The sequence below is a fragment of the Bos indicus genome, chromosome 29, assembly GCF_029378745.1.
Source record: "Bos indicus isolate NIAB-ARS_2022 breed Sahiwal x Tharparkar chromosome 29, NIAB-ARS_B.indTharparkar_mat_pri_1.0, whole genome shotgun sequence".
NCBI classification, from domain to species: domain Eukaryota; kingdom Metazoa; phylum Chordata; class Mammalia; order Artiodactyla; family Bovidae; genus Bos; species Bos indicus.
Window position 1 is genome coordinate 9365910 of NC_091788.1, and position 15709 is coordinate 9381618.

General features: G+C 48.5%; 1 protein-coding gene across 2 annotated transcripts in view; it reads left to right on the forward strand.

Moving 5' to 3' along the window:
* Positions 1-15709, forward strand: part of ME3 (malic enzyme 3) — a 222921-nt gene that overhangs the window by 135710 nt on the left and 71502 nt on the right. For both annotated transcript variants that reach the window (XM_070782863.1, XM_070782864.1), the window contains one exon: positions 10055-10130. In XM_070782863.1, the coding sequence (XP_070638964.1) occupies positions 10055-10130 (76 nt within the window). The remainder of the gene's footprint in view (positions 1-10054; positions 10131-15709) is intronic.

Sequence of the window (15709 nt, forward strand, 5' to 3'; positions counted from 1 at the left end):
TTAGGCATGAATCCTTTCCCTTTCCTGGCCACATATTTAGCCCAGAACTCTGGGCGAGAGAGGGCTGACCCCCCATCTCCAACCACTCCTTCTCAGGCCCTGATGTCCAAGCATCGGCTGAGAAGGAACCTGGGTTCTGTTTCTAGAAACCAAAGTAGGAAGGTCCAAATTTGTGAAAGCTGTAAATCAGGGGACAGTGATTTACATTCCTGGACAATTCTCTGCAGTTTCCCTTTAAACAGTAACCTCCGAAATACACATACAGTATTGTTTTAGGTGTATTTTCTTTCCCTTGTGGCTCAGCAGTAAAGAATCTGCCTTCAATGCAGGAAACCCAGGATCCCTGGGTGGGGAAGATCCCCTGCAGAAGAGCATGGCAATCCACTCCAATATTCTTGCCTGGAGAATCCCATGGACAGAGGAGCCTGGCATGCTATAGTCCACAGGGCCTCGAAGAGGTGGACAACTCGCAACTTCAGGAATGTTCTGTAAAGCAGGGCATATATTTATTTAAGCCTTGATTCCATAAGTTGGCAGCTTGCCGGATTCTTTATATATATATTTATTTTTTTCTTTCCTAAAATTTCAAAATTGTTTCCCTGAAGCAAACAGGAAAAACTTGGGGAAAGTAATCAGTAGCCAAAGTTATTTTTGTTTTTTTTTCTTGTTTCAGTTAAGGGCTGTTAACATGACAGATCCCCGTGAGCGCCTCTCAGACAGAGGCCCATCCTCACAGCACCAGGAGTGGCCAAGGGTGTCTGTTCTGATTGCTCAAAGGAGTCTTTAGCCTTGATGAGTACTCAGGTTACCGTAGCTCCCTGCAGGGTGCTCAGCGCCCAGGAGTTCCCCAGGGCAGCCTGCATTCACTCAAAAGCCGGAAGTGCCTGCGCGTCTCAGCGGAGCCAGGCCCAGTGCTCCCTGGAACTCCCCGCCTTCCTGCCTCCTTTTGTGCTCCAGAATAGGCCAAGAGCATCACACCAGCCGTCAGGGCATCGTCTCACATGGCCGCATTCAGGGTAGGGGGCAGGGTTGTGGGGGAGGGTGGCTTCTTCTCACCAAGAGAAGATTGAAACAGGCCGAGAGCAAATTGGCACCCAAAATACTAGCCCATTCAGCCAGAAAGGGCCGCCAGGAAACCAGGGAGGCCAGCACGCTTAAACCACCCCCCTTCCCCTGCTCAGAATCCCCATAGAACTCCCAGGATTCTCGCAGCTGTCTGACCTGTCCCAAGGTCAGACACCTATGAGGATTCACACGCCTGCAGGCCTTTATAGTGTACAGAGTGTGTGAACTCGCCTTGCTTGGTCCTCCTGGTCACTCCGTAATGGAGAAGCCACAGTTCCCATTTTACTGAAGGGAAAACTGAGACACGGAGAGTTGAAGTCAGTTCAGTTCAGTCGCTCAGTCGTGTCCGACTCTTTGCGACCCCATAAATCACAGCACACCTGGCCTCCCTGTCCATCACCAACTCCCGGAGTCCACCCAAACCCATGTCCATTGAGTCAGTGATGCCATCCAGCCATCTCATCTTCCGTCATCCCCTTCTCCTCCTGCCCTCAATCTTTCCCAGCATCAGGGTCTTTTCAAATGAGTCACCTCTTTGCATGAGGTGGGCAAAGTATTGGAGTTTCAGCTTCAACATCAGTCCTTCCAATGAATACCCAGGAGTGATCTCCTTTAGGATGGACTGGTTGGATCTCCTTGCAGTCCAAGGGACTCTCAAGAGTCTTCTCCAACACCACAGTTCAAAAGCATCAATTATTCAGCACTCAGCTTTCTTTATAGTCCAACTCTTACATCCATACATGACCACTGGAAAAACCATAGCCTTGACTAGATGGACCTTTGTTGACAAAGTAATGTCTCTGCTTTTTAATATGCAGTCTAGGTTGGTCATAACTTTCCTTCCAAGGAGTAAGCGTCTTTTAATTTCATGGCTGCAGTCACCATCTGCAGTGATTTTGGAGCCCAGAAAAATAAAGTCAGCCACTGTTTCTCCATCTATTTGCCATGAAGTTGAAGTGACTGATCCCAAATCACACACATGAAGGAGCCGCGTTTCCGAACTTCCAAGAGTCCTGTGTTTAAACCTCACTTCTGCCTTTACATTGCTTCCATCTGAATCTCATCTATAGAAATGGGGAGGAAGCCCATCTGAGAGTGTTGTGTGAGAAATAAGACAATGTACATAAAGGGCTAAACAGGGTTCCAGAGATGTCAAAGAGCCTGTTCAGTGGATGAGTGAATGGATGGTTGAATGGCAGAGTGGATGAATATTGCTCTTCCGTGATGTGTATTCCATTTCCAGCTGCCCTTGATCTCATCTTTATTGAACACTAGTTCTTTCAGGGAATGGAAACTTTTAGTCCCAAAAGTGCATCACCAAAGAACTCTGTCTTGCTCTTGTTCGGTGACCCTCATACTGCAAGATTTTCTACCAAACTTTGATTGCCTTCCTGTTTCACCAAAGGCACACTGAACTGTCAACCCTAGCCCCTGACAAGCACGCACACTGACTTGGTATAAGTCTCACTGAAATATGAATTAATAATTAGCTCTGAGTGTTTAGTGAGCACTTACTATGAGCAGTTCCTCGCTAGGCATTTCGCCAGCATCTGGATGCTGACTCCCCAGCCTGCACTCCTAACCACTAACTACACCAACCCAGCAACTCTTAGAACTGCCATTTGTTGGGCACTTACTACACGCCAGCAGGCGCCATAGTAAACTCTTTAAATATGCATTTTCATAGTTGATCCTTATAACAGGCATGAAGCAGCTACTGTCAAGTTCTCCATTTTACAGATAAGGAAGTGCAGCTTGGGGAAGGGTAACCTGTCCACAGCCACTCGGCCAGTGAGGAGCGAAGGCAGCACCTGAACCCAGATGCTGTGGCCGCAGAGCGCATACATTTAACACCTCCTCTCTGCTACCTCCCCCTGCCATTTCTCTGAACTTCTCTGGAGTCGCTTGCACCCTCATCACTCTTAGTGATCTGTTTTATTGGAAGTAATCCCTGAAAATCCCCATGCCCATGCCCAGGACTGTATGGGCTGGAGATCTCTGGTGAGACTGAGCAGGTGTGGGTCAGTGCACCTCCCAGGCACTGAAGTATTCTTCCTGAAGCCACTAAACAGGAATGCAGAGAAGTGAGCGTCTGCATTTCTCACTTGGTCAGAACCTCATGACAGCAGAGATAAGAACCAACCCCATCACCATGTATTGCTAGGAAAAACTAATGCCCACCCCGCTTCTTTGAGTGGAAGTAGTTAAACCTGAAAATAGGTTGCTGAGGGCATCTAAGAGGTCTTCTTCCCTGGAAATATCTTCTTTTTGAGCTGGTCTAGATGCAATTTGGGTAGGAAGTGGAGGGATGGGCAAGGGATTTCCCCCTAGGATCCCGCTGGAACCCACAGTCCATTTGTTTAACCTCATAATCCCTCACTCTGCACATTTTACTTCCTCACCAACATGCATCAAGAGAAATCTTTCATCGGTGGTTCCAATGAGCGCCTATGATGCTCCATTTTGGTCCATGTCCCTAGCTCTTCATTGGGAACTAGGTCTCTGGAAAGAATAGGCAGTCTGGGGCAACAGAAAGAGCACTGGACTCAGCATCTTGGTTCAAGTAGGTTCTGCTGCTTGTGAGCTGTGTGACCTCAGGCAAATCACTTCACCTCTCTGAACTTCCATGTCCTCATTTATATAGTGAGGTCTTTGGACTGGATGTCTCAAAATCCTCTTCCAGGGCAATCCTTTGGGGAAGACTGGTAGCTGTGAGTTATGTAATAAATGGAAATGCACTTTGAGAAGTCATTAAAAGCCGTTAATATATTTCAGTTTTATTTTTGCACCGTGATCTGAGCATAAAATTATATATGCAAAAAAGAAAAAAAAGTCATCTTTTGAAACTTTTTAGCTCAAATCTCAGTTTAAAAACATTCATTTGAAATGTCCCTCCACCCTCTTCTTATCTGCCACAAAGAGAGCCTATTTTTATGTAGCCGATTATTTCCATAATCATACTTTTCCTGTGTTTAGAATTAATCACATGAGAGCTTTGCTAAGATCTAAAATGGTGCCTGAATCTTATCCCTTAACATGTGAGCTTTTTGCTAAATATCATTACTAAGCCTCTATCTGGTAAAAAGTAATGCTGAGAAGAGAAGTTGTTTGGCTCTAAGGGACATTTCCAAAACAGGTCAGGGTTAAGAACTTCTTGAGGCCAGGAATGCGTCATAGGGATTAATTAATGTGAGTAAATGACTTCCCCAAGGTCACCCGGTGAGTCATCAGTGAGCCTTGGGCTGAGACCTGGTTTTTCCAGCTGAAAAGAATGGGCCCCTTTGTTAGCATTGTTGTTCCACGTGACTAGCTCCAGACGACCTGGCGGGGGACGGGTGCGGAAATTGCTTATGAATATCAGAGCTGCAGCTGTGGAAAAATAGAAGCTAAGGAAGAGTCACAGTCCCCAACAAGGCCTCCTCAGGCCAAACCTCAGAGCAGCAGCTGGTTTGGAAGTAGAGAGGGTGGTTCTTTGAAAGGTCCCAGGCATACAGGCTCAACTTGGCCCGCTTACCACTGCTGACACCAAGGCAGGTGCGTGCATGCGTGCTGTCACTTCAGTCGTGCCCTACTCTTGTGACCGCATGGACTGTAGCCCACCAAGCTCCTCTGGGTCTATGGGCTTATCCAGGCAAGAATACTGCAGTGGGTTGCCATGCCCTCCTCCTGGGGATCTTCCCCACCCAGGGATGGAACCAGTGTCTTCTGCATTGCAGGCAGATTCTTTACCACTGAGCCACTGGGAAGCCCCCAAGGCAGGTACCAGTATTTAAACTTCAGGATGCTCACCATGTGTGACTGTTTATCTCATCTAGGAAAGTCTTTGAAGTTCATTACTATCAACACAGTATAATTTTTTTTTCCAAACTCAAACTGCATAGAGATGATCTTTAGCAACAAGTTCCAAGAAATCAATCTGATTCTTGTTTTTGTCTTGATGGGTACAACTAAGTGCTCTGTGGTCATTTTAGAGTAGCCCAGAAAATTCCTGGAACTTGCTCTCAAACCTAATGAGTAAGTTAATTCGGAGACCCACATTGTCCCCAGTCGACATGGTGGAAAGAGCCTGGCAACTCCCAAGTCTTAGGCTCTGGAATTTTTCTCCCCACTGGCCTGTCCACTCCCTTTATAGATGCATTTCCCTGCTCTGAGCCACAAGCACAGCCCAGTGCCACCCAGCCCAGCACACTGATCCCTTGAGCATGATACAACATAGCCCACATGAAAGCTTCTTTCACTCCAACTTATACCAAACTTATACCAATCTCTACACCTTTCACCTTCATCACTCAACCTTCAACCATCCTTGTAGTTCACTTCTTCAAAAATAATGTGTGAGTAGTATTATGGACTAGGTTTAGGTATACAGTGGTCGACAACAGAGTAAATGCTTGCCTTGCCCCAGTGAAGTTTACAGTCTAATGAGAGTAGCATTTAACTAAATAACCACATAAATAACTGTAATAGGTTTGTGTGTGTAAGGATGGGATACTTGAGAATTTTAACAAGGAGCCCCAAATTTGACTTGGAAGTCATCTGAAAAATAAGTAGGAATTAACTAAGCATATTGATAGAATGCAGAGAGGCCAGGGGTGCCAGGCAAAGGGAACAGTGTATGAACTGGCCAAAGACTAAGAAAATCTTGACACATGGAGGAATGGAAAGAAGGCCAGTGTGGTCAATGACTGGAGAAAGCAATAAGGATAAAGTGAAGAAGTTGTCAAGGGCCAGACTATACAGGGCCTCGTAGGTGGACCAGGCTGAGGACTTGAGTCTTTGTCCCAAGAACCATGGAAAGACATGAAGGATATTTATCACAGGGGATAACAAAGTAAGGTTTTGGAGTTTTCTGTGGTCCAATGGTTAGGACTTGGTGCCTTCACTGCTGTGGCCCAGGTTCAATCCCTAGTCAGGGAACTAAGAGCCTGCAAGTTGAGAGGCATAGCCAAAAACACAGTAAGGCTTTGATTTCAAGAACATCGCTCTTTCTTTTATGTAGATACTAGATTAGGTGGAGACAAGAGAGGATGTCACAGAGTTATTGTGGTGCTTTAGGGAACAGCTGTACTGGGAGTCTGGACCAGGTCAGTGGCGTCATGGGTGAAAGAAGTGTATGAACCAGGAGGTAATTCCAGAGCAGAAGTGAACGACTTGGCAGGGGTTATATAAAAGGGAAAAAGGACAGTGTCGAAGATGCTTCTGGGGGTCTGGGATTGTTAAACTACATGCCTGAGGGAAATAGTTAACTGAGAAAGGAAGCGGGAGAGGAGAGTCAGGTTTGTCTTGGGTTTTTGTTTTGTCTTGTCTTTGAGTCATAGCGATGCACGTCTAGATCACAATTTGATTTTGGACAGGTGAAGTTTAAAGTGCCTTCGAGACATACGAAGGGAGATGGTAGGCAGGCAGTTGAATATAAATGTCTAGAACAATGGCTCTAAAATCAGAGGCACATTTTCTCCCCAGGGAATGTTTACCAACGTCTGGAGAGATTTTTGGCTCTCACAGCAGTGTGTGGGGTGCTGCTGGCATCTAGTGGGGAGAGACAGGGACGCTGCCCAACGTTCCACAGCGCACATGACATCCTCACCCTTCACAGCAAAGAATTATCCCACCCAAAATGTCAGTAGTACCAAAGATGAAAAACTCTGGTCTGCAGATCTTTGAGAGTCACTGGCCAAAAGCCTTGGGCACTGTTGAGATCATATAGAGAAAGAGGAAGAGTGAGAAGGAGAATGCCACTGATGCTCCTGCTAAGTCGCTTCAGTCGTGTCTGACTCTGTGCGGCCCCATAGACGGCAGCCTACGAGTCTCCCCGTCCCTGGGATTCTCTAGGCAAGAACACCGGAGTGGTTTGCCATTTCCTTCTCCAGTGCATGAAAGTGAAAAGTGAAAGTGAAGACGCTCAGTCATGTCTGACTCTTAGCGACCCCATGGACTACAGCCTACCAGGCCCTCTGCCCATGGGATTTTCCAGGCAAGAGAGAAGGAGAATGGGGCAGTGCAAATTTGGGAGGAACTCTAACACCTAGTGGTGGGATGATCCAGCAGGAATATCCTAAGAAGGAGCAGCCTGAGAGGTAGAAGAAAAAAGACGAGAGCGGAGTCACCAAAGCCAGAGGCTTAAAGTGTCAGAGGCTGCTGAGAAGACAAAGGAGACGAAGGCTAGAAAGCTGCTTGTATTTCTGGAGTGGACATCATCCGGGGCCTTGGCAAGAGCAGTGTTGGCAGCACATTATTAAGTAACGACATGTTTCAGTGGAAGATGGAAAAATGGAAGCGGCTAGTGTAGACAGCGCTTCCAAGAAGTCTAGCTATGGGAGAGAAGAGAAGGAAGAAACAGTCTTGGCAGGGACCGTGGAAGTCAAGAATAGTTTGGAGTTCAGTGGTGTTTTTCTTGTTTTACTTTGTTTAATTTTTTTATTACGGATGGTGTCTAACATAGATAAAGTAAACAGGCTATTATAATAGACCTCTCTGTACCCTGAATTCTGTGAACTCTGGATTGTTTTGTTTCTCAGAAGAGTAATTTTTATTTTTGTTGTTGTTGTTCAGTTGCTGAGTCGTGTCCAACTCTTTGTGACCCCAGGAACTGCAGCATGCCAGGCTTTCCTTTCCTTCACTATCTCCTGGAGTTTGCTCAAATTCATGTCCGTGGATTCGGGTGATACCATCCAACCATCTCATCCTCTGCCGCCCTCTTCTCATGCCCTCAGTCTTTCCCAACAACAGGGTCTTTCCCAGTGAGTCTACTCTTCACATCAGGTGGCCAAAGTATTGGAGCTTCAACTTCAGCATCAGTCCTTCCAATGAATATTCAGGGTTTATTTCTGTTAGGATTGACTGGTTGGATCTCCTTGTAGTCCAAGGGACTCTCAAGAGTCTTTTCCAACACCACAATTCAAAAGCATCAATTCTTTGGCACTCTGCCTTCTTTATGGTCCAACTCTCACATCCATACATGACTACTGGAAAAACCATAGCTTTGACTATACAAACCTTTGTTGGCAAAGTGATGTCTCTGCTTTTTAATGTGATGTCTAGGTTTGTCATAACTTTTCTTCCAAGGAGCAAGCATCTTGTAATTTAATGGCTGCAGTCACTGTGCACAGTGATTTTGGAGTCCAAGTAGGCTGGACTCAAGTTCCAAACTCTGTCCCTACTGATGGGCAACAGTGGAAATCTCTGCTGGGTTCTTTCAGTGTCCAGCTGCAGTTTTTTTTTTTTTTTTTTTTTTTGCCAGACCCTTGGGTATGTATAGGTGAATCATCAGCCAGTTATTTGGGCAGGTTTTACACACAAAATTGGATGTTCATCCTCTCTGCATCGCCTTCCCTTCCAGAACTTTCCCCTTCACTTTCTGAGTGCTCTTCCAGCTCCAACTCACTTCTCTGACACCTCAAACTAGTAGGACTGAGGCTTTCTGCTGCCTCAAGCTACTTGCGTATTAGACTGCCCTCAAGCAAAAGCCACACATGGGCAAATCTCAAAGGGTATAATTCCTGCTCTCAGAGGCAGATTCCTCTCCAGTTTCTGTCTGTTTCAGGCTCTGTAATTTTCACTGCAGTGGGAGGATTGGCTGCAGATACGGAAGTGTATAGGTTTGCTGGTGGAAAACTGACAAGAGATGCTTCCTGTGACATCACAGACATGGTCACTAGGGCAGTGAGGGGAAAGGTGAGGCAGTTGGAGGCCTGAGAGCAAAGAAGTTGCAACAGTCTTTGCAAAGAGTGGAAAGAGTGAATTTTGATCAGAGAAACACTGTAGGCAAGGAGACCGGTCAACGCTGAGAGTCTGTGTGGGTTGATGCCGAGAGTGGATGGTGGTGCGATCAGCCTGCCCTGGAGCAGGGCTGTCTCCATCTGCCCTCGGGGCCTGGCTGGGAAGGCACAGGGAGCAGAAAGTGGGTTTTCTTAAGGGTGAGGGTTTCACAAGACCGGTGGGACCGAAGAACAGGGCCATGGTGCTTACAGTGTTAACGAGGGCATGACTGCAGTAATGGGTCACAAAACCCAAGCACCTCGTGAAGCCATGGCAGCCGTTTGGGGGAAGCACTCTGATTTAGGCAGGGCAAGTAGAACAGGGAACCACACCCCCAACACGCACTTCCCCAACCCTCTGACACTGGCAAAAACAGACTGCGTGTTCGGGCCTGGGTACTTCACAAGTCAAAGGAGCCTCTCTCTCTTGGGTGCATTGGTCAAAAAAAAGGGGGAAAAGAAGGAACTGGTCCAGACCACTTGCCATCCTTTGCACCACCCACAACCTCCCCACCAGGCACACATGTCCTCTCACCGCTGATCCCAGGACAGGAGATTCATATCCACAGACTTAGGTCCAAACATTAGAAGTTCAAAGTCAAGCTAACAAACTGTTAAGTAAAATATGTTTCATCCTCCTGCTTTACAGATATATCTTCATATGGTCTGGAAGGCCAAGTTTGAATTTAGAATTCTCAGACTCAAGTGGTACAGAGGAAATAGACTCGTGGCTGGCAGCCCGCCCCTTTCTGTCCCCAGCTCCATCCTCCATGGCAAGGGACCACGTGGACGGGTATCTAGACATCACCGCCCACACGTCCAATTCCAGTCATGGCCCCAGGCTTGCGGACCCACCCACTGCAGTGTGGTCTGTCCTTGGAAGGGGGGACCCAGAGAAGAGGCCCACACAGCCCCTGAAAGCAGCCTGGGACCACTCAGGGAGATGATTCTGGGGTCCTGGGTGCCTGGCCTAGGGGGAGAAGGGTACAGGCTGCGGCGAGCACAGACTCCAGGGGGATACATCCCTTGGCCCCATGGAGCCCTTCCCCTGTGGGGAGCAGTTGAAGGAAGCTCAGGGCAGGGCTGTAAACTGTTTGGACTTTGAACAGGGACCCCCTCAGCCCCGATCTGTGGCCAAAATTAAGCGATACAACGATACACAGTGCTTGTGGCCCCAGCTGCGTTCCTGGTCTGACTGGTCTGTCTGTGGGCATGTGCTTTGTTTTTCCCAGTGGGCTGTTTATCACCGTTCATGACAAGGGCCACCTTGCAACAATGCTCAACTCCTGGCCGGAAGACGATATTAAGGTATGATCCTGCTTTCTTTGCTATTGCTCTCTTGTTGGATGAATCCTTTCAGCCTGCGCTAGTCATTCTGAGCTATAAAAGGGGCCATTGCAACACTGAAGACAGGACACCAAATCCATTCCCCCAGTCCCAGACCATAGTCCAGTTATAGCCAAGCACAAATGCACCATGGAGTGAAGGCTTGCGTTAACCAGATACCCTTGTGAAACTGTCTGTCATCATCATCATCATTATTAATAGTAGTACTAGTGCATGTATTGAGTACTTGCTGAATATTCACTGCTGGTTTCCATGGTGGATTCAGGGGAAAATCCAGCATGGACCCTCTTCTCAAGTAGCTAACTTTTCATGAGAAAAGTAAGAGAGAGAGACATAAAAGACTAACAGGTGGAACTTGATCAGAGATTAATCAGGCACACAGAAGAGCTGGGGGTGTTCAAATAGAGAGTTTCCTTTTAGTCGGGGTAATCTGGGAAGACTTCATGGAAGAGGTGACATTGGAGCAAAGCATTGAGTTGAGGGGTAGAGTTTGGATAGTCAGGCATTGGAGAGACTAGGATGGAGGGCAGGGACATTCTGCACCAAGAGAAAAGATTTATGATGAGCAACATCTTCACACCTGGGTGTGCACAGCAGTATGTGTTGGGCGGGGGTACAAAGTGTTGGGGAGAAGGGATAGATGTGCAGAGTGACAAAAGGAATCTGGCACTGTTTCCAGTTTTACTCAAAACATTTAAGGAGAAAAGTAGTTTTTATATAGCAAACGATATAATATAGAAGGCAAAATCGGTGCAGCTTTGAAGAAACTCGTTAGCCTCTGGCTGTGTAGCCAGATTTCTTCTCGTGGGGATTTTTGTGGAGGATTTCAGGGACTCTGGATTCTAAGATCATCATCACTTCTGCAAACAAATCTTATTGAATGACGCCATGCATGCGTGTGTGCTAAGTCAATTCAGTCATGTCCGACTCTGCGACCCTGTGGACTGTAAATCGCCTACTATTGGAGGTATCCAAGGAGGGACCCCATGATCACTTGATGGGGATATTGTAAAAGAGATGTGAACCTCAGCTCAGGGCAGAAAGGCACTGGGCTAAAGGAATATCTCCTCTGTGTCTCTTCGCATCTATGATTCTATAATCCTGTATTTGAAATCTGTAAAGATTGTATCTAGAAATGAATATACTTAAAACGAAACGAAGTAACAGTTAGGTCAGATCCCATCACCTTATCAGGCCTCCATGGACAGGGGAACCTGCATGTGTGTGTGTGTGTGTTAGTTTCTCAGTCATGTCTGACTCTTTTGACCCCATGGACTGTAGCCCACCAGGCTCCCCTGTCCATGGATTCTCCAGGCAAGAATACTGGAGTGGGTTGCCATGCCCTGCCCCAGGAGATCTTGTAGACCCAGGATGGACCCACATCTCTTAGGTCTCCTGCCTTGGCAGGCGGGTTCTTTACCACCACCGCCACCTGGGAAGCCCCTGCAAACAAATGGTTGAAGCACAATTACAGAACATCCCCTGGCTGCTTGGTGAGGGCGTTTCTGGCACATGAGCAGGGGAGGGACTGGAGCAGAGCACGCCCAGTTTCTCTCCCTCCCAAGGCGATGCTGAGAAGCTGACAGTTGTTTTCTCCCTCCCTCCCAGCCAGTTCCCTGGGCCACCTCCCTCCACCAGGCACCAAGTGCAGCTTCTCTCTAACCCCCTCTCCTGTGTTCCACCCACTTCTGGCCCTCTTGGGTGCGTGGTGGGGTTCAGAACCACAGTAAGTAGGACAGGACCTTGGCTCTTGGGAGCCAGGTTGGCGCCACAGCCAGGGCCCTTGGATTCCAGTCCTGACCTCAGTGAAGAGCTCAGTTAGAACATTTCCATCTGGGTGTGATGTGCCCTGGGGCTTCCCAGGTGGCTCAGTGGTAAAGAATCCACATGCCAGTGCTGGAGACAGAAGAGACTCGGGTTCGATCCCTGGGATGGGAAAATCCCCTGGAGGAGGGCATGGCAACCCACTCTAGTATTCTTGCCTGGAGAATCCCGTGGACAGAGGAGCCTGGAGGGCTACAGTCCATGGGGTTGTGAAGAGTCAGACCAGACTGAGTATGCAATCACACATGTGATGTGCCTGGTGCTTCTCTTTCCTGCTTGTCTTCTTAGACTCTGGTTACAGGCAGGTCTTGACCCTGCAGGCTTTGGCCCCAGTCTCAGAAGAAGCAAGTTTCCAAGGTGTGTCAGGATGAAATGTATAATGAAATCTTGAGCTCATTAAGGGAAGCCAGCTCACTTGATGGAAAGTTAACTGCAGCCTGCCCTGTGTAATCTTTCCTCCTTCCTGGACAGTTCAGCCATGGAGAGACTTGTCCACAGTAGGTGCTCAGTAGATGCTTGCTGAACTGAATGAACTTAGTAGAGGGACCTGATGAACATCTTCCAGATACCAGGCCTGTGCCAGGGCAGAGTCATGGGGTCTGCACTGACATCTGTGGTGCCTCTGTGTGAGCTCTGTATATATGTGTGTGAGCTGTGTGTGTGTGTGTGTGTGCACGCACGCACACGCATGCATACTCAGTTGCTCAGTCCTGCCCCCTCTTTGCAACCCCATGGACTGTAGCCCACCAGGCTCCTCTCTCCATTGGATTCTCCAGGCAAGAATACTGGAGTGGGTTACCATGCCCTCCTCCAGGGGATATTCCCAACCCAGGGATCGAACCCAGGTCTCCCACACTACAGGCAGAGTCCTTACTGTCTGAGACACCAGGGAAGCCCAAGAATACTACAGTGGGTAGCCTATCCCTTCTCCAGGAGATCTTCCTGACTGAAGAATCAAATCCACTTCTCTTGTGTCTCCTGCATTGGCCAGCAGATTCTTTACCCCTAGCGCCACCTGCTATGGGGAGTTTAAAAGAATGATGAAAAGACGTCCCCTCTTAACCAGTAAGGAAAAAAAGTGCTCCTTCCTTCCTCCAGACTAGCACAGGGCCTTGACAGCTCATGGGCTGGATTTCAGGTTCCCATCTCTCCTCCTGTCAGGGCATAACTTACAAAGCTGCACCCCAAGCTCTGCTTCGAGGAGTGCAGAATAGGGAGAACACATACCCTGATCCCAAAGTGCTTCACTCCACTTGGGAAATCGAGATATGAATTCAAACTTGAACCTTAGCTGCTCAGTATCTGTTGACTTCAACCGACATATTTTAAGAACCTTCCAAGTACGAAGTGCTACTTACCAGAGAGTTGAAGACAGCACCTGTTGTGATTTTAGAGGAGAACCAGGGGCTTTGGGGTCATTCTGGAAGAGGTGGAATGAGGCAGGGCTCAGACAAGGAGAAGCACCCAGTTCCTCTAGGGAAAGCGTGAGTTACATGAGCCAGCGCATCTAATTCAGCTGTGTTCAACAGCCATTTGGTGGTGGTTTAGTCACTCTGTTGTGTCCAATTCTTCGCAACTCTGTGGACTGTAGCCCGCCAGGCTCCTCTGTCCATGGGATTTTCCAGGCAAGAATACTGGAGTGGTTTGCCATTTTCCTTCTCCAGGGGTTCTTCCCGACCCAGGAATCAAACCCGGGTCTCCTGCATTGCCAGCAGATTCTTTACCAACTGAGCTATGACGGAAGCCCAACAGCCATTTAGTAAACATCTATTCTGTAAGACTTCCGTGAGGGCTTGGGGATAAAGATGGTGTGCAGGCATCTCAAGGAGCTTGAAGTCCAGTTAGACTGACCCAGAAACAATTCGACTGAGCGACTAAATAAATAAAATGTCCAACAGGGCTTCCCTGGTGGCTCAGACGGTAAGGAATCTGCCTGCAATGTAGGAGACCCAAGTTTGATCCCTGGGTTAAGAAGATGCCGTGGAGAAGGGCATGGCAACCCACTCCAGTATTCTGGCCTGAAGAATCAGGACAGAGGAGCCTGGCGGGCTATATAGTCCATGGGGTCACACACAGTTGGACACGACTGAGCGGCTAACACTTTGAGATGTTCTGTCTGTGCCACCGAAGAGAGGAGTGTGGGAATGAGGAGCAACAGAGTTGCCTGACCACTCACCCTACGGTACCCCAGAGCGAATGGGTGAATCCCTGGGGCCCCCACCTCCCCTCCATGCAGAACTGCTGTTCCACTTTGCAGAAACCCTGAGGTTGGTCTTGGAAGCTATGTAGAAGAGTCGGCTCTGGCTTTGCAACCAGGCAGACCTGGGTTCTCGGTTCTGGTCTTGGATTTTCCATTTAGCGGCTGTGTGTGCCTATAGCCTCTCTGACCTCACAGCAGGAAATCGTGAGGGCCAACTCTGATGAAGTCAGCGCTGTACTGATGGGCACTGGGGCGGGCATTGCCATCGCTAGAGAGGGCCATAAGCCCACAGAGCGGGGCTGTGGGGAGACTGCAGGGGCCTGAGGGCGGCCGAGGAGGGCGTCCCCCACCTGGGGACAGCAGACCACAAAAGCGTGGCCAGGAGATTTGGCTCTCAGACACTATTGCTTTTCAGTGATTTTTGAGATTTTTTTTTAATTTTTAGGCAACATTTTAAATTTAAGAGACTTCATTTGAAAAAAAACAAAACCACAATTTTAAAACCCTGGATTTCTGACTTCTCTAGAAAAGTCAGGAGCTCTGAATACTGGGCCCATGGTTTGTCGTGTGTACAAGTCAATTGGGCTTCCCTGGTGGCTCAGACGGTAAAATATCTGCCCACAATGCAGGAGACCCAGGTTTGATCCCTGGATCAGGAAGATCCCCTGGAGAAGGGAATGGCTACCCACTCCAGTGTTCTTGCCTGGAGAATTCCATGGACAGAGGAGCCTGGTGGGCTACAGTCCATGGGATCGCAAAGAGTCAGACATGACTGAGAAACTAACACACACACACACACATGCACACATGCATATACAAGTCAGTTAGGACCAATCAGGCTGCCCCCAGTCACCACTCTGCCCCACGACAGCGTTTTTCTGGAGGGTGCCTCCCTCTCACTCCAGGACTACCCTTCCAAACGTACAGAATCTTCTAAGCCACAGCCTTTCTTGTTTATTGGTGAAGTGATGCCCACGGTCGCCCACCAGTAAGTGTCACTTCCGGCCAGAGCCCAGCTGCTGAGCAGGACAGGCAGAGCTTTTCAAGGTACAGGTCTTTCTGGACCCTCACATAGCTCGCCTCTTGGCTGGAGGGGAGGCGTGGTCCAGAGATGCTTCTGTGGGCTTCCCTGGTGGTCCAGTGATTAAGAATCCCCCTTCTGGTGCAAGGGACATGGGTTTGATCCCTGGTCTGAGAAGATTCCACATGCAGAGCAATAAGCCCACGCACCACCGTTATTGCACATGTGCTCTGGAGCCTGGGAGCCACGACTGCTGAACCCACGCGCTGCAACTACTGAAGCCCACCCTAGAGCCTGTGCTCTGCAACAGAAGAAACCTCCACGGCGAGGAGTCGGCTCACCGCAACTAGAGAAAGCCAAAGCGCAGCCACGAAGACCCAGCACAGCCAAAAATAAATGAACGAACTTAAAGAAACCCACCGTGAGCTACCACAACATGTCCATCAGCATGGCAGGAAGTGTAAAAGGAGGGGTGGCAGGGACACGGAGCAGTTG